The 20,667-nt window shown below is 41.3% G+C and overlaps 1 protein-coding gene across 1 annotated transcript; it reads right to left on the reverse strand.

The window, feature by feature from the left end:
- Positions 1-341: 341 nt before the first annotated feature.
- Positions 342-19,691, reverse strand: RNF4 (ring finger protein 4). The gene is made up of 7 exons (XM_080939048.1): positions 19,623-19,691; positions 12,707-12,864; positions 9,737-9,863; positions 7,575-7,654; positions 3,534-3,721; positions 2,939-2,987; positions 342-2,519 (listed from the first exon to the last, which is right to left on the reverse strand). Exons 2-7 carry the CDS (start codon positions 12,713-12,715, stop codon positions 2,370-2,372), a joined length of 603 nt encoding a protein of 200 aa, XP_080795174.1. The 5' UTR covers positions 12,716-12,864; positions 19,623-19,691; the 3' UTR covers positions 342-2,369.
- Positions 19,692-20,667: the final 976 nt, after the last annotated feature.

A 20,667-nucleotide genomic window follows, 5' to 3' on the forward strand; every position in this document is an offset into this window, starting at 1 on the left:
TCTGAACTTTAATTTCCAGCCAGCAACATTTCTCAGAATACACTATACTAGTCTTTGTCGTTATTGCTTATTTGTAAAGAAGGGGTTTATCTGTATAGAGCAGGCTGGCTTCAAACTCAGAGGTATACACTCCCTCTGCCTCTTAAGTGTGCACCACCACGGCCCCAAAATTAACTATTTTTGGACACTGCCAGGCCTGAGATATGGTTCTATGTTACCTTTTGGATAAACTGAAAATTTCCTACCTAAACCAGGTACAAATCACACTGAATGAACAGCACACACTTCAGTAAAGGGTTCCAAAGAATACGTGAATAAATGAAAAAAATACGTGGTTCAAATTGTTTTATTTCCATCTTTAATACTAGTCCAAAAGAGACTGATACCCATGAGCATAGTTTAAATGTAACAAAGAAAAGAGTTAAACTATATACATTAAGGAAAAAGGAAAGAAAAAAATTTTCTATACCAACCTTTTCCTATTAATGCGGTTTCTGATTAGAAGAACTAAACACATTTTTTTCTCAATTTAATTTAGGATGAAGTAATAGAACTTTTATGATCAATTTCATAAACTGTCTTTAAGGAGAAAACGGATTGTTAAGTGGGTGAACTGGCTGCATGGTTGCCTTGTCTCCTTGAAGTCTGGCTATCATTAGAACTAACAAGACCATGTCCATGAGGCCCACAGGGAACTCAATGGCTGTAACTTCCAAGGGGAGGGCACATACCACACATCACAATGATGAGTTAATACTCTTACCCTCTGAGTCCATGTAAAAAAAACTTATTACTCTCATTCAAACTAACTGAAGCCAAACAGTTAAAAAGTCAGAATGAAGAATAAAACTATTTTCTTTTCACATAGAGGAGGGACACTCCTTCAGCTCCGTTTAAAGTGAGTTCTGTGCTGAGTCCCTGCTCCTTCAGAACAGTAAACTGAAAGTCAGTTATTGCTAGCAAAGCTCCAGTGGTCCCTTTCCCACCTCAAAGATGTGTCACACAAAAAGGCTATTGGTTTGACTTGAAGCCCTCTGAGGAAGTAGTGTGAAGGTGAAGGCAGGCTGGCATTCAAGGTCCACCCTCTACGAGCCATCCTGTGCGGGTGTCCCCAAGGGCAATTCACCATCTTTGCTGTCTCCGAGAGCACCAGAGGCTCCCACACATATAGAGTGGAGCAGAGATTGTTATGTGGTCCCACTGGGAGGAAGAGGCACCACATTTTGCCGACCAAAACCTACTGAGCAGTCCAAGTTCAGAGGATCAAAGCTCAACTGGCCAGAAGAGCAGCTTTGGAAATACGTATCTATTAAAGGGGTGTGGAAAAGCCAGGGCAGTCGTAGGTTGAGTAGGGCAACACCTCTGACATAAGAGCAACAGTGACTTGGGCAAAAGCATGTAAGTGAACAGCTGATAAGGCCATTGTTACTGCTACCAAATCCTGGTATCTATGCTTGGGCAGACATTAGGCAGTGGGAACTGAAAAACTGAGGGTTGGAGGGCATTGTAGACAACACAGGACACATCTTAGCAGAAAGGAGAGGACACTCAAACACTAGCTTGTCCTATTAGCCTTGGATGCTCTGTGCCAGGCAAAGAACTTTGGAGCATAAGTAGGGTTCCTGAGAACAGTTGGTGAATAGAGATGGGGTGGGATGGGCACTGCTCCCATAGGCAACACTGGGCTGAGGACACTAGCAGTGCTACATCTTCCAGATTGTTGAATGGGTGAAGAACAGGCTTTATTGCACTTTCTCATTCTTAGGAAACAGGGTTGCCCTGCAGAGTCTCTTGATTTGCAGAAAACACTGCACATCAATGATAAGTTTCAGGCATAATCACAGGTCACCTCTGCTCTCATGGGAAAAAAAACTAAGTCCACTAGCTAGTCTTTTTCATGGGCAGTTTATGTACTGGTATCCTTGGGCTAGATGGACTTTCTGGCCAGGTCATTGTTTGGCAGGCAGAATAGCTAACTGGCAGGTGCCTTGGGAAGGTTCTGCACCCATAAGAGCTGGGGCAAACTTTCCCAACAGGGAAACATCTTGGGCAACACGTAAGCTCCATAAAGAGGCTAGAGCCATGATGCTCAACTTCAATATGCCTGACTCCTTTTTTCTACTCTGGGCTCAGACCACCCAGAGGGGCGGAGATGCTGATCTGATCTGGGAGCATCCCTGGATCGTGCTCGATAGCATCAAGCTGGAGATAACAAAAGGATGTAAGGGGTTGGAAAACAAAAGACCAGTTTACATCAGACATTGAGTTTTCAAAGTCTTTTTGAGCTCAGGAAACTGAAGGCAGATACCATGCAGAAAAGCCAGCCCGGTTGTCTGTCCATTGGTCTATCCTGAGCAGTTGTGAACATTTCATATATAAATGGGGTGGTACCGTTTATGGTTGATCTTTTTCCTACAAGTTGGGCAAGTGCTAGCATTCTTAAGGGAATCACGGAGGCACTGGCTACAGAAGACGTGGCCACATTCTGTAGAAACAATGAGACGCCCATTCTGCACAATCTAGAAGACATTAAAAGAACAATCTTAAAAGAACAGCCTTAAAGTATCCCCTTTTCTACAAGGACTGTCACCCATCACCATGGAGACCAGTAAAACAAAGGGGCTGGGTTATACCAGAAAAAACACACAATAGTCTTAGAGGTTCAAATGCTGTCTTTGTAACAAATAACAGACTGGACTTTCCTAGGTGCAGCAGTACGAAGTGGTTCTGGGGAACCTCAGAAAAATTAGCAGCTTCTAGTTAGGGCTGGGGTGGGAAATATCAATTTGCACAGGGGCTAAAGATAAAATGTACAGGGCCCACCACCAACTGGTACAATCCACTTTGACACACACACTTGCAAATTAGCCTCATGACTGGTGTCAAATTCCACATAATGTACAGACCATCCAAGTTCTGAGTGATGCAGATTACTCACCTCAGAGTATCCATCCATGCAGATTGGACAACTGACGGTACCCGAGGGCCTAAAATCACAACACTTTGCATCATTTTCTAAGTAAACTCAAATACTTGATTATACCCTTTAAAGCAACTTTTCACATATATAATCCATGTGATTATAAATAAAATAAGAGATCTACCAAATCTTTCATTTTTGCTGAGTTAGGACAGGCACCCAAAAAAACTTAAAGGGAAATTACTGCTAGTATGGCTGGGCTCCAATAGCCATTGAAAAAGGGAATGAGACAACAGGTCTAGAAGAAAAGATGTGTCCAAGTAGACTTGCCCACCTGTTTGATTTTAGCATTCTTGCTAGTGGCACCTGTAACACAACCTGCTTATACCCACTTCATTAGTGACAGGCACAACCTACTTGATCACTGTCGATATGTCTGGCTTCTACTCTGTCAATTGGTCTATACTGAGCAAACAGCTGGGCTCAATACTGTATCCCAAATATGCCTAACTGCTTGGAAGATCGTGTCTAGAGCAAGAGCTTATATACCTGACGGCAAATGCAGTATTTATACATCTTGGCCTCTACCCAAAACAGCAGCAGAGTATTTTACCTAGGTCCAGAAGCTCCTTCATCCTTGGTGCTTCGAGGAGTATGGGTAGTCACATACACATCTTTGTCTCTAGACAGCTCCTCATCATCACTGCTAACCACACAGCTGTCAGCATGGTCTTGGCGCAACCTTCTCCCATTTCTCCTTGGCCTTCTCCTTTCTAAAGAAAAAGTCACATTTTCAGCTATCTTCACCTAACCCATCTTGCCTTAGTACCTCTGAAAACCTTTCCTCCCCCTGAGAGCTCCAGAGATAAACTGTCACCATAGTAGCTCTACCCTCAGAATACCCTGTCTAGGCATAGAGGCTGATCACCTGCCTTCTAAGAAGAAAGCTCAGCCCTTTGTACCATCGCAGAGATTTTCAGTAAACTCAACAAGTCTGACCAAAGGCATATTCCTGCCTAAAGATCTTGGAAGGACAGCAATGCTGTGGCATTTATTCATATCAACATTCACTAAACCCAGAGAAAAGAAATTAAACCAGCTTACCTTCAACAATCTGAAGAGCACGGGGGTGGGGAGGAAGGGGAGAGAAAAAAAAGTGTATTATAAACATTCTGACATTTTATCTGATAAAACACATCTTTCATCTAATATATATGTATGACCCTCTCAGCAGGAAATGTGTACTTCTACAGACCATCATCTATGGTCATCTCCAGGTCAATGCATCTTATGAGTCAATATGCTGAGTCTTATCCCACCTACATCTGGGAGCCTAAAAACCACATAAGGACCTATGCATGACCACAGAGGTTGGGTTACTGTCTGCAGAGAGCTAGGTCTTGTTAATAAAAACAAAGGCCTACCCCACCTCCCTGGGGTGAGTTAGAAAACAATTAGCAAAGCTCATTCTGACCTATAGCCAACAAATGGAACCTTTGGAGAAGGACTGTGTTATTTAATGTTAGAAAAGATTAATTAGGTATTATTGTTGAGGCAGTCGTTTTTAACAAAAACTAGACAAACGTTTGGTGGCTCAAAACATACATGAATGTAGCCAATGATTTGTGTCTCTGATCCATCAATGTCTTCCCCTTCTAAGTGCTAGATCTGAGCTGTGTATCACTACACTTGCTTTTTTCCACTGGCATTTTCTACCAATTCAACTCAGATCACTCCTACTTTCTAGATAAGAGGAATATTCAAGTCACAGGAGAAATGGCTCTAAGTTTTTCCTTTTTACCATACAGGATGTAGCACTTCTGAAAAGCACAAACCGAGTCTCCTAGTGTCCAATCCTCGTTAACACTGTCATACCCTTCACCTGGACTCCTCTGCAGCAAAATTTTTGACCAAGCCAACTGTGGTGGTGCAAGGTTTAATGCTAGCAGTTGGGAGGCAAAGGCAAGTCCATCTGTGTTCAAGCCAGCATGGTCTATATAGCAAGTTCCAAGATAGCCAGGGCTACACAGAAAAACCGTCTTTCTGCACCAAGGTCAGTTCTCACCTTCCACAAATTATTTAAAGGACTCAGGTCACTGAGAAAGGTGACTACATCACTGTCTCCTTAAGCCAGGATAGGGGTGGACTCCACTGCCTGCTCTTCAGTCTTGTGCAGCACATATAGAAGCTGACCTGGTAGGCTAACACTATTACTATTAAGTCCTAAGTTATTTCAGAATCAAGCCTGGAGCCTCTTCTAGGCTTCTTAATACCAGCTCACTCCCCTACCCATGACTCCTTTAAGCTTGATTTAGTTATTGATCTTTGGCTAAATTAAATATAATGGCCACTCACTAACAAAAATTAAGAATAAGGTAAGAGTGGTAAGCACCAGAAATCCCAGCACTTGGAAGTGAAGAGAGAAGGCCCAGGAGTTGAAGGCCAGCTATGTAAAATAAAGAGTTTAAACGTAGTCTACACAAGACACTCAAAACATTGTCTCAAAACAATTAGATTTAAGTCTTCCCAGTCTTTTTTAAGGCCCCTAGCAACAGTGCTGGTTCTTGGGGTATGTGCAGAATTTGGCTAATAGAGCCACTATTGCCCAAGGTAGATTACAGATTTGAACAGACATACTCCAAGGAGCACTACATTTTTAGTTCCCTAGAAGCAAGGGTGTGCAAAGTGATTCTCAACAGTGTGTATGAGTCAGAAAAAGTTCACTGTTAGGCTGTGCTCAATTCAGGGCCAGACCTGGACTCTTGAGCCACCAATCAGGAATATATTCGATATTATCTCTAGGACCAGGAAGCTGTGGTTAGGCAACCTTGACTATATCTCAAAAGAGTCCAATGCTTGCCAGGCATAGGAGACTGAAGCAAGGCAAAAAGCAGGGTATCAGGGATGTCTACTGGAAGAAAAAAGATGAATAGGTACAATACAAGCTTGAACCTGATCTGGCTGAGGGGCCTTTAAAAGAAGGAACAATCACATGAGGTGTGGCAGTTTAAACCTTAGTCTCAGCATATGGGAAATTAAAACTCTTCATTAAGACAAAACAAAGCAAAAACAGAAACCAAAAAATGTCTGTTGATGATTTTTCCTGTTTGATGTTCAAATGGGGGGGAAAAAAAAATCACACTAATTTATAGTGACAAGCCAGGTAAGCTTTCTGTGTTGCATTCTGTGCTCTATATTACTGTTAAAAGTCCTAGTCTAAGAAGGCCTCCTTGCAAGCAAGAACAGTGGCCATCCCTCTCTAGCTAGGTGAAATAAAGCCCACAGAGAGAACAGCATTATTAGAATGAGTGAACCAATCTAATGTGTAAAGAATAGAACCTAGATATCAGCCCAAATTGATGGGAGTATTCATTCATTCATTCATTCATTTATTATAGAGTGCACCTGCATGCCAGAAGAGGGCACCAAAAATCACTATAGATGGCTGGGACCCACTCTGGTTGCTGGAAATTTAGCTCAGGACCTGTGACCCATCTCTCTAGCCTGAGGAGAATATTTTTATGTATATGAAATCTGAAGTGATTGGTTAATTGCACTAAGATGTTACTATCAACATCAACTGTCCAGATACTTTTGCCAGTGACTTAATAACAGTAATCAGTAATAGTAATCTGTGTTTGGACAGAAGGCTTTTTTTTTTTTTTTTTTGTGCTCACTACACTGTTGTACATGGGAAGGTTTCTAAATTAAGCTCAGTGAAAAAGCACTTTCACAGCTTGTATGGATCCCTGAATAAGAGACTCTCAATGCTTATATCTTATATCTTTTCATTTAACTCTTTGGGGCTTTGGATGCCTTTAAGAGTTGGAATAACACAAAGGAATCTGCATTCAGGGTTCAGAATATGGCGAAAACTTCCCCCAAATTGTGTTCATGAATTCCTATCCCAGAGATACAAAGGTCACACCAAGGCTCAGTGTACTCAATTTGTCTAATAGTTTTTGGTGTTATCATCACGTTCATCTAAATGATATACCTTTTACTCTGCTCCGGTAGGAGTTTAAGGTCAACCTAAAGAGAGTTAAGGATACCTTGAGAGAAAGTTTAACTACATAACCCAAGAACTCTGCCTCTCAAGATTTCAGATCATAGGCATGTACCACAAGACCTGGCTACCCCTTCCAATTTGTTATTCTTTATTTTTTTTAACAAGGTCCCCCCCCCCCTCTTTCTTTCTTTCTTTTCTTTTCTTTTTTTTTTTTTTGGAGACAGATTTTTTTTCAGTGTAGCCCTGGCTTTCCTGGACCTCTAGACCAGTGTGGTCTCAGAATTGTCTGCCTCTGCCTCTCAAGTGTTATGATTAGAGACATGGGCTATCTTGCCTGACTTTTCTGTCTTGTTATCTTTTTAAAAAAATATTTATTTATTTTATGTATATGAATACACTGTAGCTGTTTTCAGACACACTAGAAGAGGGTACTGGTCCCATTTCAAATGATTTTGAGCTACCATGTGGTTGCTGGGAACTGAACTCAGGACTCTAGAAGAGTAGTCAGTGCTCTTAACCACTGAGCCATCTCTACAGTCCCTTTCACAATTTTATTTTCAACCCTGACCAGTGATCCAGAGATCAGATGCAGACATGGGCTTAAAACTCTTATCCAAACCAGTCAACTCTCACTGAAATGCTTACCACAACAGAGTCATTGTGAGTCAGATCCACAACCACAGGCTCTAAAGATTCACAGGTGAGGTCCACGATTTCATCTCCAACTTCAAAATAAAGCAAAATATTAGGATAGTAAGGCCGCACGCCTTAGGCTTGATTGGTATTACAAAAAAGGTACAGACCTGTGTCAAAGTATAGAAACCCGACAAAATACAAAAAACAAAGACTAACCCCCTTTCAAAAATGATAACAAAAAATTGCCCATCTAGCATTTTACTAAGTGGGCTGTATGAATTACAGAAGTCCTAGAGGTATACATGTGAGGACAAATGTCCAGCCAAGTAATTTTTGCCCCACCTACATAGTCATAACCAGGCACCACAAACTCATTAATTAGGGAGGGCATGCAAAAGAACATTTACAAGTATTTTTTTCCTGGTTGTTATTAACGTCAAAGAATGAGGCTTATTTATTTATTTTATAAACATTATGAATCTAACATATTCTAACTTGTTTTCTTTGCTTATATTAAATTTCCCAGCAGTAGGTGTTGTGGCACACATCTTTTGTTTTTCAAGACACAGTTTCTCTGTGTAGTCCTGGCAATCCTCAAACTCAAGAGATCCACCTGCCTCTGACTCCTGAGATTAAAGGTGTACACCACCACCCAGCTATAAGTCATTCTTTTTTGGCAGATGCAACTAGCTCTTCCAAAAGGTAACAACAGGCAGCTTGTGAATACCATCTTGCAAAGGTGACAGGACTGCCAGCAACATGACAAGTGCCACATTGGAAGCTGATGCAAGTCCTGAGATTAAGTTCATGTTTGTGTTCAGTGTCACAGTAAGAGAAAGGACCTCCTTTGGATATAGAGGTCCAGAGTCCTAATCTGTAGGTAAAGAGTGAAGGTTTTGAGGAATTCACTGTAAGATGTGAAACTGAGTCCAAACAGAAAATGAACACTACCCTGGGAGTCCCAGAAATCCATCTTATATGAAGTAGCTTCTTTTTAACTCTAAGATAGCTGAAATCAAGTTCCTATTCCCTGATATAACTAATCCCTTAGTCACTTTTTCTTTGCAGTGTTAAAGGTCAAACAAAGGCCTTGCATATTAAACAAATGCTCTACATTACTAAGCTATATCTATGGCTCACTGTTTCAACAGTTCTTGGGCACGAGTTATGAAAAAAACAGAGCAAAAGGGCTTGATCCAAGCCACCTGACATTTCCTGAGAAGGCAGAAAATCCAATCTGGTCTCTGCCTAAACCAAGCTCCTTTAGAAACTCTGTCTTAATGAAAACCCGAAAGAAACTCAAGTATTTCCACCAAGCTAAGCAGGGTGAAGTTCATGAGACAAGTGACTGCTTCACAACCCATTAAGATACCACAATACCAAAGGGGTAGCTTTACTCATTGTTGCTGTAAGCAGTGAATATAAGTAAATCTTAAGATTACACATACATATAAAGAAAGCACAAGAGCAGGCTAGAGAGATGGCTCAGTGGTTAAGGGCACTGACTGCTCTTCCAGAGGTCCCGAGTTCAATTCCCAGTAACTACATGGTGGCTCACAACCATCTGTAATGAGATCTGATGCCCTCTTCTGGTGTGTCTGAAGACAGCTACAGTGTACTTACATATAATGAATAAATAAATAAATCTTAGAAAGTACTATACAAAAAAAAGTACAAGAGCTTCCAATAGCTAACATTTGTAGGGTATAATCTGCCATACATGGTCCCAAGAGCTTTATAGCACAAATTCAACTTGCCATATATATACTAACATCATTCCAGACAACAGAGGAAGACAGGCTCTGGAAGGAGTGACCTAGGGCTAGAGAGATGATAGATAGTTCAGGGGTTACTAATAATTGCTGCTCTTATAAAAGACTCAAGTTCACTTCCCAGCACCCACAGGGAAGTTCACAACCATTTGTAACTGCAGTTCCAGGGAATATAATGCCTCTTCTGACCTCTGTAGGAAACAGGGACACATGTGGGACTCATAGAAGCCAAACACTTATACACATAAAATGGGAAGAGGAAAAAAAAGGTGTGACTTAATCCCCAAGACCTCAAGTTGGTATTAATAGGCATAAACTGAGTCAATTCACATGCATATCCACTATACCACACCATGCTCACTTGTCAACATTACAGTCTAGTATTTCTGGCTCTCTTACCAGTTTCCACAAGTTCTATGGGTTCTGCTTCCAAGGAAATCTCAGGAGTTGAAGTTGTTTCCCGAGTTCGCTTCTGGGTTTGTCTAGAATTTACAGTTCCACCACGCCGCTTTCTTTGAGGATTTCTCTAAGGTCATCATCAAGGGAGAAAGAAGCAGTTGTGTGAGTCCCAGATTTGACAGGGTTTCAGGAAGAGTAAAAAACAGGGGAATGGTTTAACTTGGTTGTCCTCTTACTTGTCTGTGCCTGTGCTCACAGACATGTACACCCACCCACACAGGGTGTGTGTCTCCACAAAACCTGTGGCACTTCTGGAGCATAGGGAGAAAATGAAACAACATGGTTTTTGTTGTTTCATCTGGTGATAAAAGGTCTTGCTGCCTAGCCCTGGCTGTCCTGGAAGTCAGAATTCCACTCATAGCTGCCTCCCGAGTATTAGGTTTGTGTCACTTCGACCAGGTCATTTTTACATCTGATAAGGAACTTTTATTGTTTCAAAACACTTGTTCTGAGTTTGAATCATATGTGCAACCCTGAAGACAGTGCTCTGTAAGCAAAGGATCTTTAGGCATCCTTCTTTACATAGCTTCTTAAAATATGGATCACCTTTAATCCAACACTGGGTGACAGGCAGTCCATAACTTTGGGAGATAGGCAAGAAGATCTATGAATTCAAAAGTGCCCTGGTATACATAGAGACGTTTGAAGATAGGGCTATACAATGAGACCCTATCTCAAGTAAAATAAAAAGAAAAACAAATAAGCCAACAAAACCAACTGTGGTTTATAATACCACACACGATCACCTAAATGAATGGGGAAGAGGAGACCATAACAAAATGTTTTCTGAACCTACAAAGACCAAAAATGAACTAAAAATATCAAATGCATCACAAATTGATATTTTTTCCTATCATCTGTGCACAGTGCATCATATGACTTCACTATAGCTTTGGTTCTGAACACAACTCAAAATTTGCATAGAACATGTCATGCTGTACAGTGCCAACAAGCACCACCTATGACACCTACATTTGAATTCAAGATTATTGCTATATTAGGAATTAGTGTTTTCACTGCACATACATTTTTTTGTTACATAAACAAAATGGTTCAATTACTAAAGAGACTTGTAGTACTTTGCCATCATTACAACTGCAGATATTTAGCATATAATTATCAGACTAGTATAAACTTAGATTATACTGGTCTGGTATATTTGATTTTTATTTATTAGCACTCCAAATGCAGCCTGGTGGATCTTTTGAGTTCTAAACTATATAGTAGGACCTTGCCTTAAAAACAAGAAAATTTGAGTCAAGCAGCGGTAGTGTAAACCTTTAAGAGCCTGATAGATCTTTATGACTTTAAAGCCAGTCTGGTCTACATAATGAGTTCCAGTATAGCCAGAACTACACAGAGAAACCCTATCTTGAAAATAATAAATAAACCAACAAATAAATCTGTGTGAATTGATCTGAATTTCATTAAAAAATGATAAATCAATTCTGATTTGGAAATTAGGACAGAAGACGTTCCAATGATTCTGAAATAACCTTAAATGAAATGCTGTTATAAAAATACTAGCCAGGCATGCTGGCACATACCTTTAATCACAGCATGCAGAAAGCAAGGGCACTTATATCTGTTTAGATTAAGCCTGGTTTATAAGTTAAATCCCAGGACAACCAGGTTTTGTTTCAAAATTAAACACATTATTGCTCAGAGTTCAGAAGTGCCAATAAAAGGAGAACGTCATCTTGTGTAAAAAAGTTAATAAAAATCTGTTTTTCCCTTTCCCTACTCCCAGACTGAGTACTATAAGACTAATTATTAATAAATGATTAAGCCAAAAGCTTTGGCTCATTCAATGACTTACTTGTAACTTATTTAGTCCCTTTAAACTATTCTATGCCTACCACTTGGTTAGTTACCTCTCTTCAGTCCTGGCCCTCTTTTTTTCCCCACGTCTCTTCAGTATCTCCCAATTGTATCTTGAATTCAGGTATTTGCAGGTTATGTCAGTCTATCCTCAGCTTTCTTCAATCTCTCTTATACTATCACTATTTCCCAAAATCCTTTCCCTTCCTGCCAGTGTCCCACCTATTTCCTGCCTCAGCTCACTGGCTTTTTAATTGACAAGTGATGCTTGTAAGAAATTCTCTCTATGGGCTGGAAAGATGGCTCAATGGTTAAGAACACTAATTTTTCTTCCAGAGATTCTGAGTTCAATTCCCAGCAACCACATGGTGGCTCACAATCATCTGATCTGTAATGAGATCTGATGACCTCTTCTGGTGGGTCTGTAGACAGCAACAGTGTACTTATATATAAGTAAATAAATATTTTAAAAAAATTTCTCCAAAGAAAAATTACATCTAGAACCCAAGTGACTCCAGAGTGTACCTGCCTTACACCAAACCAAGATGATCAAAAGTACAAAACTCATCCCTTAATCTAAAAGTTTAATCTAAAGGTTCTATTTTACATCTACAAGTATTTTGCCTGCATGTATAAATCTACGCACCACTTGAAGGCCAGAAGAGGGTATCAGATCTCCTAAATTGGAGTTAACAGACAATTTTGAGCTGATATATGAGTGCTGGGAATTGAGCCCAGGTCCCATGGAGATTCAGTCTCAGTCTCTCTCTCTCTCTCTCTCTCTCTCTCTCTCTCTCTCTCTCTCTCTCTCTCTCTCTCTCTCTCTCTCTTTCTCTCTGAGAAATGTAATCAGAGCTTTGTGCTTAAGCAACAGAGACTCATCCTTAGCTGTTTTTATTTTATTTTTAGAAACAGCACTGTGCAATTCAGACTATAGTCTACTGCTATTGTTTGTAGCTCAACCTTTCAATGTCTAGAATTAGAGATCAGTACTATAACATGTGGCTTATAATCCTCTTAAATATGCTACAAGGGAACAAGGTAGTTAACTACTGTTAGTAATAAAATGTATAAGGTAAGAAAACTTACTGTACTCATTGTGCTCTCTGGCTTCAATCCACAGAAAAGGAAGTGATCTACACCAAGGTTTATGATGTGGTAGAATGTTCTCAATCTCTCATACCCACTGAATACTCATCCTGTGGTTTACAATTTGGATTCAACTAGATGTCCAGTATTTCCGAATTCTGAAAAACAAGATACCAACTTGATAAATGTTGCTATTTGCACTGTTGAAAAAACTCACACATATACCAGACACACAATTTACCAGATTTTTCTGCTACCTTGATGCTTAACATTTTATATCATTTGTATCCTTATACTACACTCACCTTAGGAGGAAGGGATTGTTGTTGAATATATAAGCATGTATAATTCCAAAGTCTACAATCTGAACTTTCATTCTATCTTCTGCTCAAGCTCCTTTCTAGTGCTTGGGACAGAATGAAAGGCTTCCTGTATTCTAACACCGAGATATATACTTCTGCAATCCTTCCTGCCCTCCTTTTTCTGGTAGCTTCAAATGTAGTAAAAGTACTGTGGTAACTCTAGGAGCTTAAAGACAAGTTTTAAGTGCTTAACTGGAATACACCAGCTCCTTAGCAACCAGGAAAGGGAACAGGGCTTCCTAAGCCAACCAGTCTCCTTGTCCTATGGATCTGAGGGACTAAGATGACAGAATAGTCCCAGAACCACTGTTATTGCGAGATCCCAATGTACATTACGCCTCTGATTTTAAGAAGTATCTTACATATAAAATGTGCCCCACCCCCAACACGTATTATCTCACAGGCACATCTTATTTCAGAAGAATATAACAAAAATAGTTTTCACAATGAATGAGCTGGAGAAAAACCACGATTAGCAGATTTATGAAAGAGGACTTGAGTTAAACTTCTATAACCTCTGTGCCCAACCAGCTCAGTTCAGAAAACAGATTTAGTTTTTTTAAAAAAAAAGGTGAAGGGCAATACAAGAAGATTGTTCTTAAGTTTTTGCTCTACATGGGCAAACACAGAAGACATATTTTGTGCATGCAAAAGAGAAAAAAAGACCTGTCTGCTGAGAAATAATGCAACACACATATTTTGGCTGTTCCATTAGTCTCTTGGTTCATTTTATAATATTTAGGCTCCTAAAACTGGCTATGACACATGCCCTGACCTGTATGCTTCTTACCAATTTGAGACCAAGTCTCCTAAAAACCCACTAATTCACTACCTTCACTAGCTTTCCCTAAGTCTTTTCATACTCCACATTACTGGTGACCATACCAATCACATTCCAAATCATTTTTTTTTCCTTCTTCAGAGATAAACCAAGGCCAAGAGTAAGAGAAGGGCATCCATCACATCAGTAGGATGTAGAAATGTGTAGACAGAGGTTAGAGATTATATGATAGAGTATCCTCACCAACTACAAAGGGTTTGAAACATCAGATTACTTTTCTGTGCAAGATGAGGTGCTAAGGACAATCTGTATGCTCTTCCTATTGCCCAGAGTAAAGAAGCAGGTACTGTGATGTATGTTCTTTTTCCTGAGAGAAGGATGATTATAAGAGTAAAGTTATAGTGGCAGCCATCTTCCAGTTAACTCGACAACATGATGAACACAAAGGGAAAAAGGAGAGGCACTCACTATATGTTCTCTAGGCCTTTTAGGAAACAAGGAGCTGTTTCTTTGGCCACATACATGTGATTCTACAAGAAGGGTGATACTGTAGACATCAAGGGAATGAGCACTGTTCAGAAAGGAATGCCCCATCAGTGTTACCACGGAAAAACCAGAAGAGTCTACAATGTCACCCAGCATCTGTGGGCATCATTGTAAACAAGCAAGTTAAGGGCAAGGTTCTGGCTAAGAGGATCATCAATGTGCAGATTTAGCACATCAAGCACTAAAAGAGCAGAGACAGCTTCCTGAAGTGGGTGAAGTTGAATGATCAGAAGAAAAAAGAAGCCAAGGAGAAGGGCACCTAGGTTCAGCTAAAGTGCCAGCCTGCGCCACCCAGAGAAGCCCACTTTGTAAGGACTAGTGGAAAAGAACCTGAGCTGCTAGAGCCCATTCCCTGCGAATTCATGGCCTAATATACAAAAAGAAATAAAGGACTCGTTTGGACTGCAAAGTGTTTTCCATAGGTTGAAGTATGGTGTCTTCTCCCTGAAAGAAAATGTTAAAGCAAATTTTCATTATCTTTCTTGTTCAAATTTTACTAAATGTTCTTCTAAAAGCTATTGCTTAGAGTGCAGAAAATATACTCCAAATACTTACAAAAGAAAAAGAAAAAGAAAAAAAAAAGACTAAAGTCATATAACTATAACCAAAAAATACCAGAACTCACACTTGTTTTCTGGGGGTTTTGTTGTTCAGCTTCTAGTGATGATGGAACACATGGCTTTAGTCCTCTTCAATCACTGAGCTACCTACCTTCCTAAGTTCCAAGAATCTAAATGTGTATGTGTGTGTATGCCATGAGCAGTTTTGTTTTGTCTTTTGAAAGGGGTTTTATACCCCTAGCTGGCTTGGAACTTGAGATCCACCTACATAAGCCTTCCAAAAAAAAAAAAAAAAAAAAAAAAAAAAAGTAGAGAACCTATACTCCAAATTGTTATGCTAAGACCAAAATTAGAGGTATTCTAGAAATTCTGGAAATTTAGTATGACAAAGAACTCTTAATTCCTTTTTTCCAACACAATCCTCCAGCACTATGACCTCAACAAGAGTTCCACCATCCTTTAGTGCAAAGTAAGCCCTCAATGAGACAGGGCTTTACCTACTTTCCACCTCCCTAGTATTCTGCTGCATGTAACAGATGCTATAATTGGTTGAGGGCAATTTATTTTGAGAGTGACAGCATCCTTGACCACTTCTGAACAGTAAAGGACAGACAACCAGGCATTTCCAATCCTGTAAGAGTAACATTCATGTGAGGATACCCAGCTATTCCAGAATAGTGATTCCATAAAACCAATAAAGGCAAAGCATGTTATTAAATATACCTGTAATCACTGAATGTGGGAAAACTAATCAGAAAGACTAAGAGATAGAGGGCAGCCTGGGATATTACATAGCAAGCCTTTATCTAAAACAAAACAAAATACCACAAGAGATAAGCAAACTAAATCAGGTTAGACCAAAAACTAAAACCGCCAGAATGTTACAAATATTATATGTGAAGAATTCAGGCAGAATGTCCCTGGAAATTTTAAGAGAATCAAAACAAGGTAGAGATTCAGAATGAGTGAAAATTAGTAACAGAAACCTCAGGTTGCCATTTTTTCCTTCACTTTCAACAGGTAATCATTCTCAGGCTATCTCCTGCTGCCACCACTGTTCTCATTTCCACAAGGTAATAAATACGGTTACAGTACACAGCTAGTCATAGTTCCTTATAAAAACATAGTATTACAGGCCATATACCCAACAACTTGGCCAATGAATTTTAGAAACATATAGTATCCTTCTACAAGTGTAAATTGGCTAACAAAATTAACTATAATACTGTCAGCTTGCTTGTGGAATTGAGTGATGGTCTCCCACACTTAAGTTATTGTGAAGTAAGAGGAGGGTGAATACTGAAGTATCAAACCCACATAACTGTGGCTCTAACACAAAGCAACAAAAGTACCCTTTTGTAACTCAGTTTAGCTGGGTTTAATTTTCTGATTTTTCCAAGAAACGGAATAGTAAACAACTACTACTTAAACTGTTCCCTGGGCTAGAGAGATGGCTCAGTTGTTAAGAACACTCACTGCTCTTCCAGAGGTCCTGAGTTCAATTCCCAACAACCACATGGTGGCTCACAACCTTCTGTAATGGGATCTGATGCTCTCTTCTGGTGTATTTGAAGACAGTGACATAAAGTAAATAAATCTTTATAAACTGTTTCCGACTGTATCTACCATTAAAACAAACATGATTCCAAACAAGCACTCAGATCTTTTCCAAGACTGCTTTACATAATACTTGGAAGGCAGAGGCAGGCAGATCTAAGTTTGAGGACAATCTACATAGTTGAGGCCCTATCGCAGAACAATAAATTTAAAAACTATCATATGGGCACACATAGAATGTGCCATACATAGTGTGTAATATAAAGGTCAGAGGATAACTTAGTGGGTTTTCCTATCCACCTTTACATAGAAGGATTGATGGCTATTTTGGCTGTCAACTTGACTACATCTGGACTTACAAAACTCAAGGAATTTTTTTTTTTTTTGAGACAATATTTCTGTGTAGCTCTGGCTGTCCTGGAACTCCCTCTGTAGACCAAAATGGCCCCACACTCAGAGATCCACCTGCCTCTGCCTCCCACGTGCTTGGGATTAAAAGTGTGTACCACCACTGCCCATCAATATCTCTTAAATCAAATACCATAGACTCCACTACATTAGGTATAATTGGCAAAACAAAAAAATAAGATTGTTTTTCTTAATGAAGTTGCAAATTGTGGCTCATTAGATGCTTTGAAGAGATAGCAGGTTAACTAGGAGAAATGGCAGGAAAAGTTTGAGTTGAACCTAGCTAGGGCTTGACACGTTAACAAACAAGTGAAATACCACTGTTTGCTATATACTTATATATACTCTATTATATAAGAATCTGAGTTCAGATTTCAATATCCATGTGAAATGCTTAGGCACAGCAGAGAACTCACCTGCAAACCCTACCCTACTGTGTGTGTGGGGGGGAGCGAGAAAGGAAGCCTACTAAGGCCTAGAAACCTGGTCTCAAATAAGTCAGATAATAAGGGAACACTGGTCTCTGGAAGCATATATACCCCACACCTATTGAGAGGAGAGTGAGGCTAACTCACTTGCCCATAACTCATTCCTCAGCCCAGTTACTTGTGATCCTCTTGCCTCAGCTCCTTGAATAGATAGGATTACAAGCATGGACCACCAGCTTGGCTAAACTTTCTTGAGGGACATGAAAGAGTTTCAGATCTAAGGGGGAAATGGATCCTTTCAATACATGTAAAAGTATAGTCTCTATCAGGAAACAAAGAGACAAGTTAGTATAATTCTTACAGGCTATATCTATAAGCCCATGATCTCAGTTACACCAGAAGCTGAGTCAGCAGGACTGTCAAATTCAAGGCCCACCAGGACTATCAATGAAGTTCAAGGACAGCCTAGGCCACTTAGGGAGAACTAGTCTCAAAAAGTAAAATGAGTTGGTTTACCATAGCAGGTAAAGCATTTGCTACATAGAGACCTGAATTTTAAAGTTGAAGCAATCTCATAAAAACAGGGTACCCACATCATACACACACATCAGTATTGGTAATAACAAATAAAAAGAGGACCAAAGATATAACCCAGTAAAAGTAGTAGAGGAGCTGCCTAACCGTGAGGTTCTTGGTTCAATCTCCAGTCCCAACAAAACAATACCCTTTCAGGATTCAAACAAACATTATAAAGTTACCAAAAAAACCAACTTTCCTTGGGGAAAAAAACAACTAAATAAGGAAACAAAACCAGAACTGTTCTTGAAATGAAGTCTCAAGTAGCTCAGGCTAGTCCAAATTCCAGATAGAGCCCAACAGGACCTTAGATTGATTCTTCTGCTTCTACCTCTGAAAGGCTGGAATCACAAGCACTTTTCAAAGTATTTATGAAATTGTTATAAGAGGTCCCCTGATATAAAAAGAAAAATACTCATTTGAGAACTGTAAAAAATGTAGTAAACCATGTCTTTAATCCCAGCACTTGGGAACCAGAGGCAGGCAGATAGAGAAATCCTATCTGGAAAAGCCCCCACCCCAAAAAGTGGTTAGCACTGTTTAAAAAAGAAGCGTTTTAGAAAATTATAGTTAGAGGCTTACGTTTAAGCAATACAAAGGAAAGCAAGATAACTTAGCACTCATTTTACATCGATCTCATACATAACCCGAACCCAAGTGTTTTCTCCATCCATTAAAAAGAAAAAGCACCAGGTGTGTAGGGTCTGGGTTGGAAAGGTTCCCTCTCATCCTTGCCTGGAACAAGAATCAATCTTCAGGCTGAAAGACCTCAGACTACATCGCCTTTGTGGACCTCAGTCTCTCCCAATCACTTGGGCAACCTAAGCTGAACGCCAGACCGAAGAACTGAAGCTGAAAATGCCCATGGGTAAAGTTAAAAAAAAAAAAAAAAAAAGGCAGAAACGCCCAGCCCATATCTGGACTCCTCCCTCCTCTCGAATCAAAGTGAGACAATGGCGTCCACAGCAAACAGTGTTAAAGGTTAAGGATCAGGTTAAGTTTCCTATTTCTGTATACAGATGTTCCCTGAGGGAAGATCCCGAGAGGGCACGGGGCTGGGCTCTAAGTCCCAACCGCACGCTTTACTAACCATAGGTAGGACCGAAAGTGGCTCCTGGAAGCCCAAACCCCATTCAATTCCAAGGCCCGCAAGCGACCTCGGCACTCTCGCAGTTTAGATAAGGCCCGCCACGCGGCCTGGGTCCCCCAGCAAACTTACAGGCCTCAAGAAGGCGGGGCGGCGACGCCAGCACACAAAGGCTGCGTCGTCAGCAGGGAACAAAATCACAGTTCAGGCTCTCTCCAATCGGCCCGCTCGGCCAAATAAGTGACCTTGGGCGCTCCCCTCCCCTCGTTGAGCCTCAGTTTCCCCTCCTACTTTACAAAAGAGGTTCTCCGGCCAGACCGCGGGTTGGCGAGCGGAGCCCCACACAGCGATTTCTCTACTTCCGATGAGTGAGCCACGCCAAGTTCCGACAACCGCGCGCTCTCCCGGACAGTAGACAGAGGGCCCAACCCCGAGAGGCGCGGTTCCGCCACAGGCGGGTGGGCACCAACTCCACAGCAGGCCAAGAGGCCGCCCGCGCTCCACGCCCGCACCACCCTGACCCGCCGCCTCCATTCCGCGAAGCCTAGCCTTACTTGGAGCTGGTGATGTCAGCCAGACGCCTCGGCCAGTGCGCTCGAGCGAAGACTTACCTACTCCATCAGCCGCTGAGAAGACCGACTCAACCAAGACTCCACCGCCTCACGAAGACCCACTTCCGCTCGTCCAGCGTCGGCCCGCCCTTCACAGTTCTTATTGGTCTCTCCCGCCTTTACTCCCGAGCTCTACCGGTTTAGGAAGATAGGTTGCAATCTTATTGGGTGAGAAAACCATCTATTACCACTTTGAAATGCACCTTCTTCCGGTTACGCCCCCGCTTGCTGACGGAGCTTCCAGTTCCCGCGAGATTACCGCCGGTCACGCTCCTCCCACGAGAACTTGGCAGAGTCGTTGCTGGGGGCTCCTCGCGAGCTTCCCTACTGGTTGTTTTAGTTTTTGTTTGGTTTCTGACTTAATTTACTGTGGCCTTCTGGCGCACCTAGCACTAAGCCACAGTCCCTGTCAGTCATACTTCTTTTCAGTCCTCTCTGTCATAAAGGAGGCCTACGGGGTTGTCCAAAATCCCAGTTTTCTGGTGATCTACAGGCAACCAGGCCCGGATGCGCACCATAAATGCCAGGCTCTGAGTGGGCATGTCGGTCCCTGGACTCTTCCTCTCACGGGTTCCAACATCCGGAGTCCAGGGTGCTCACCTATAGTTCTGGGAGACCTACCTGGAGGAAGCGTAAGGACTAGAGAAAGAGAACGTTCAGCTAGACATTTTGTGTGCTAAAGCCGGGGGGGGGGGGGGGGGCAGAGATGTGCAATGCCCAGGAGACTGCTGGCAAGCCGCTTCAGTGTGTCGGGAACAAAGGCGAGGGGTGAGGAAGGCACGACTCAGACGAGAACACAAATCCCACGGAAGAATGGCTAAGAACAGGCCTCGGGCAAGACCAGGGCCTGAATGGGGTCTCAGGACATCTCATGTTACAGAACCTCTCTTAACCTGAATCTGAAAACCAGTATTTTAGGCAATACTGAACATATTCACTCCTGTTACCGGTTATCCTTTTTACCTACCTCTGTGAAAGAATGTGAGGGCTAACAGGTAATATAAGTGTATGCTAGGTCCTGCTTGAAGGGCAGCAAAACAGAATG

Source organism: Micromys minutus (assembly GCF_963924665.1).
Source record: "Micromys minutus genome assembly, chromosome: 1".
In the NCBI taxonomy this organism is placed as follows: domain Eukaryota; kingdom Metazoa; phylum Chordata; class Mammalia; order Rodentia; family Muridae; genus Micromys; species Micromys minutus.

Coding starts and splice junctions, on each gene's coding strand:
- RNF4 (XM_080939048.1), bottom strand. Junction 2,988..3,533: donor GAAGGAGCTTCTGGACCTAG/GTAAAATACTCT, acceptor TTGTGATTTTAG/GCCCTCGGGTACCGTCAGTT. Junction 2,520..2,938: donor GCATGGATGGATACTCTGAG/GTGAGTAATCTG, acceptor AATGTCTTCTAG/ATTGTGCAGAATGGGCGTCT.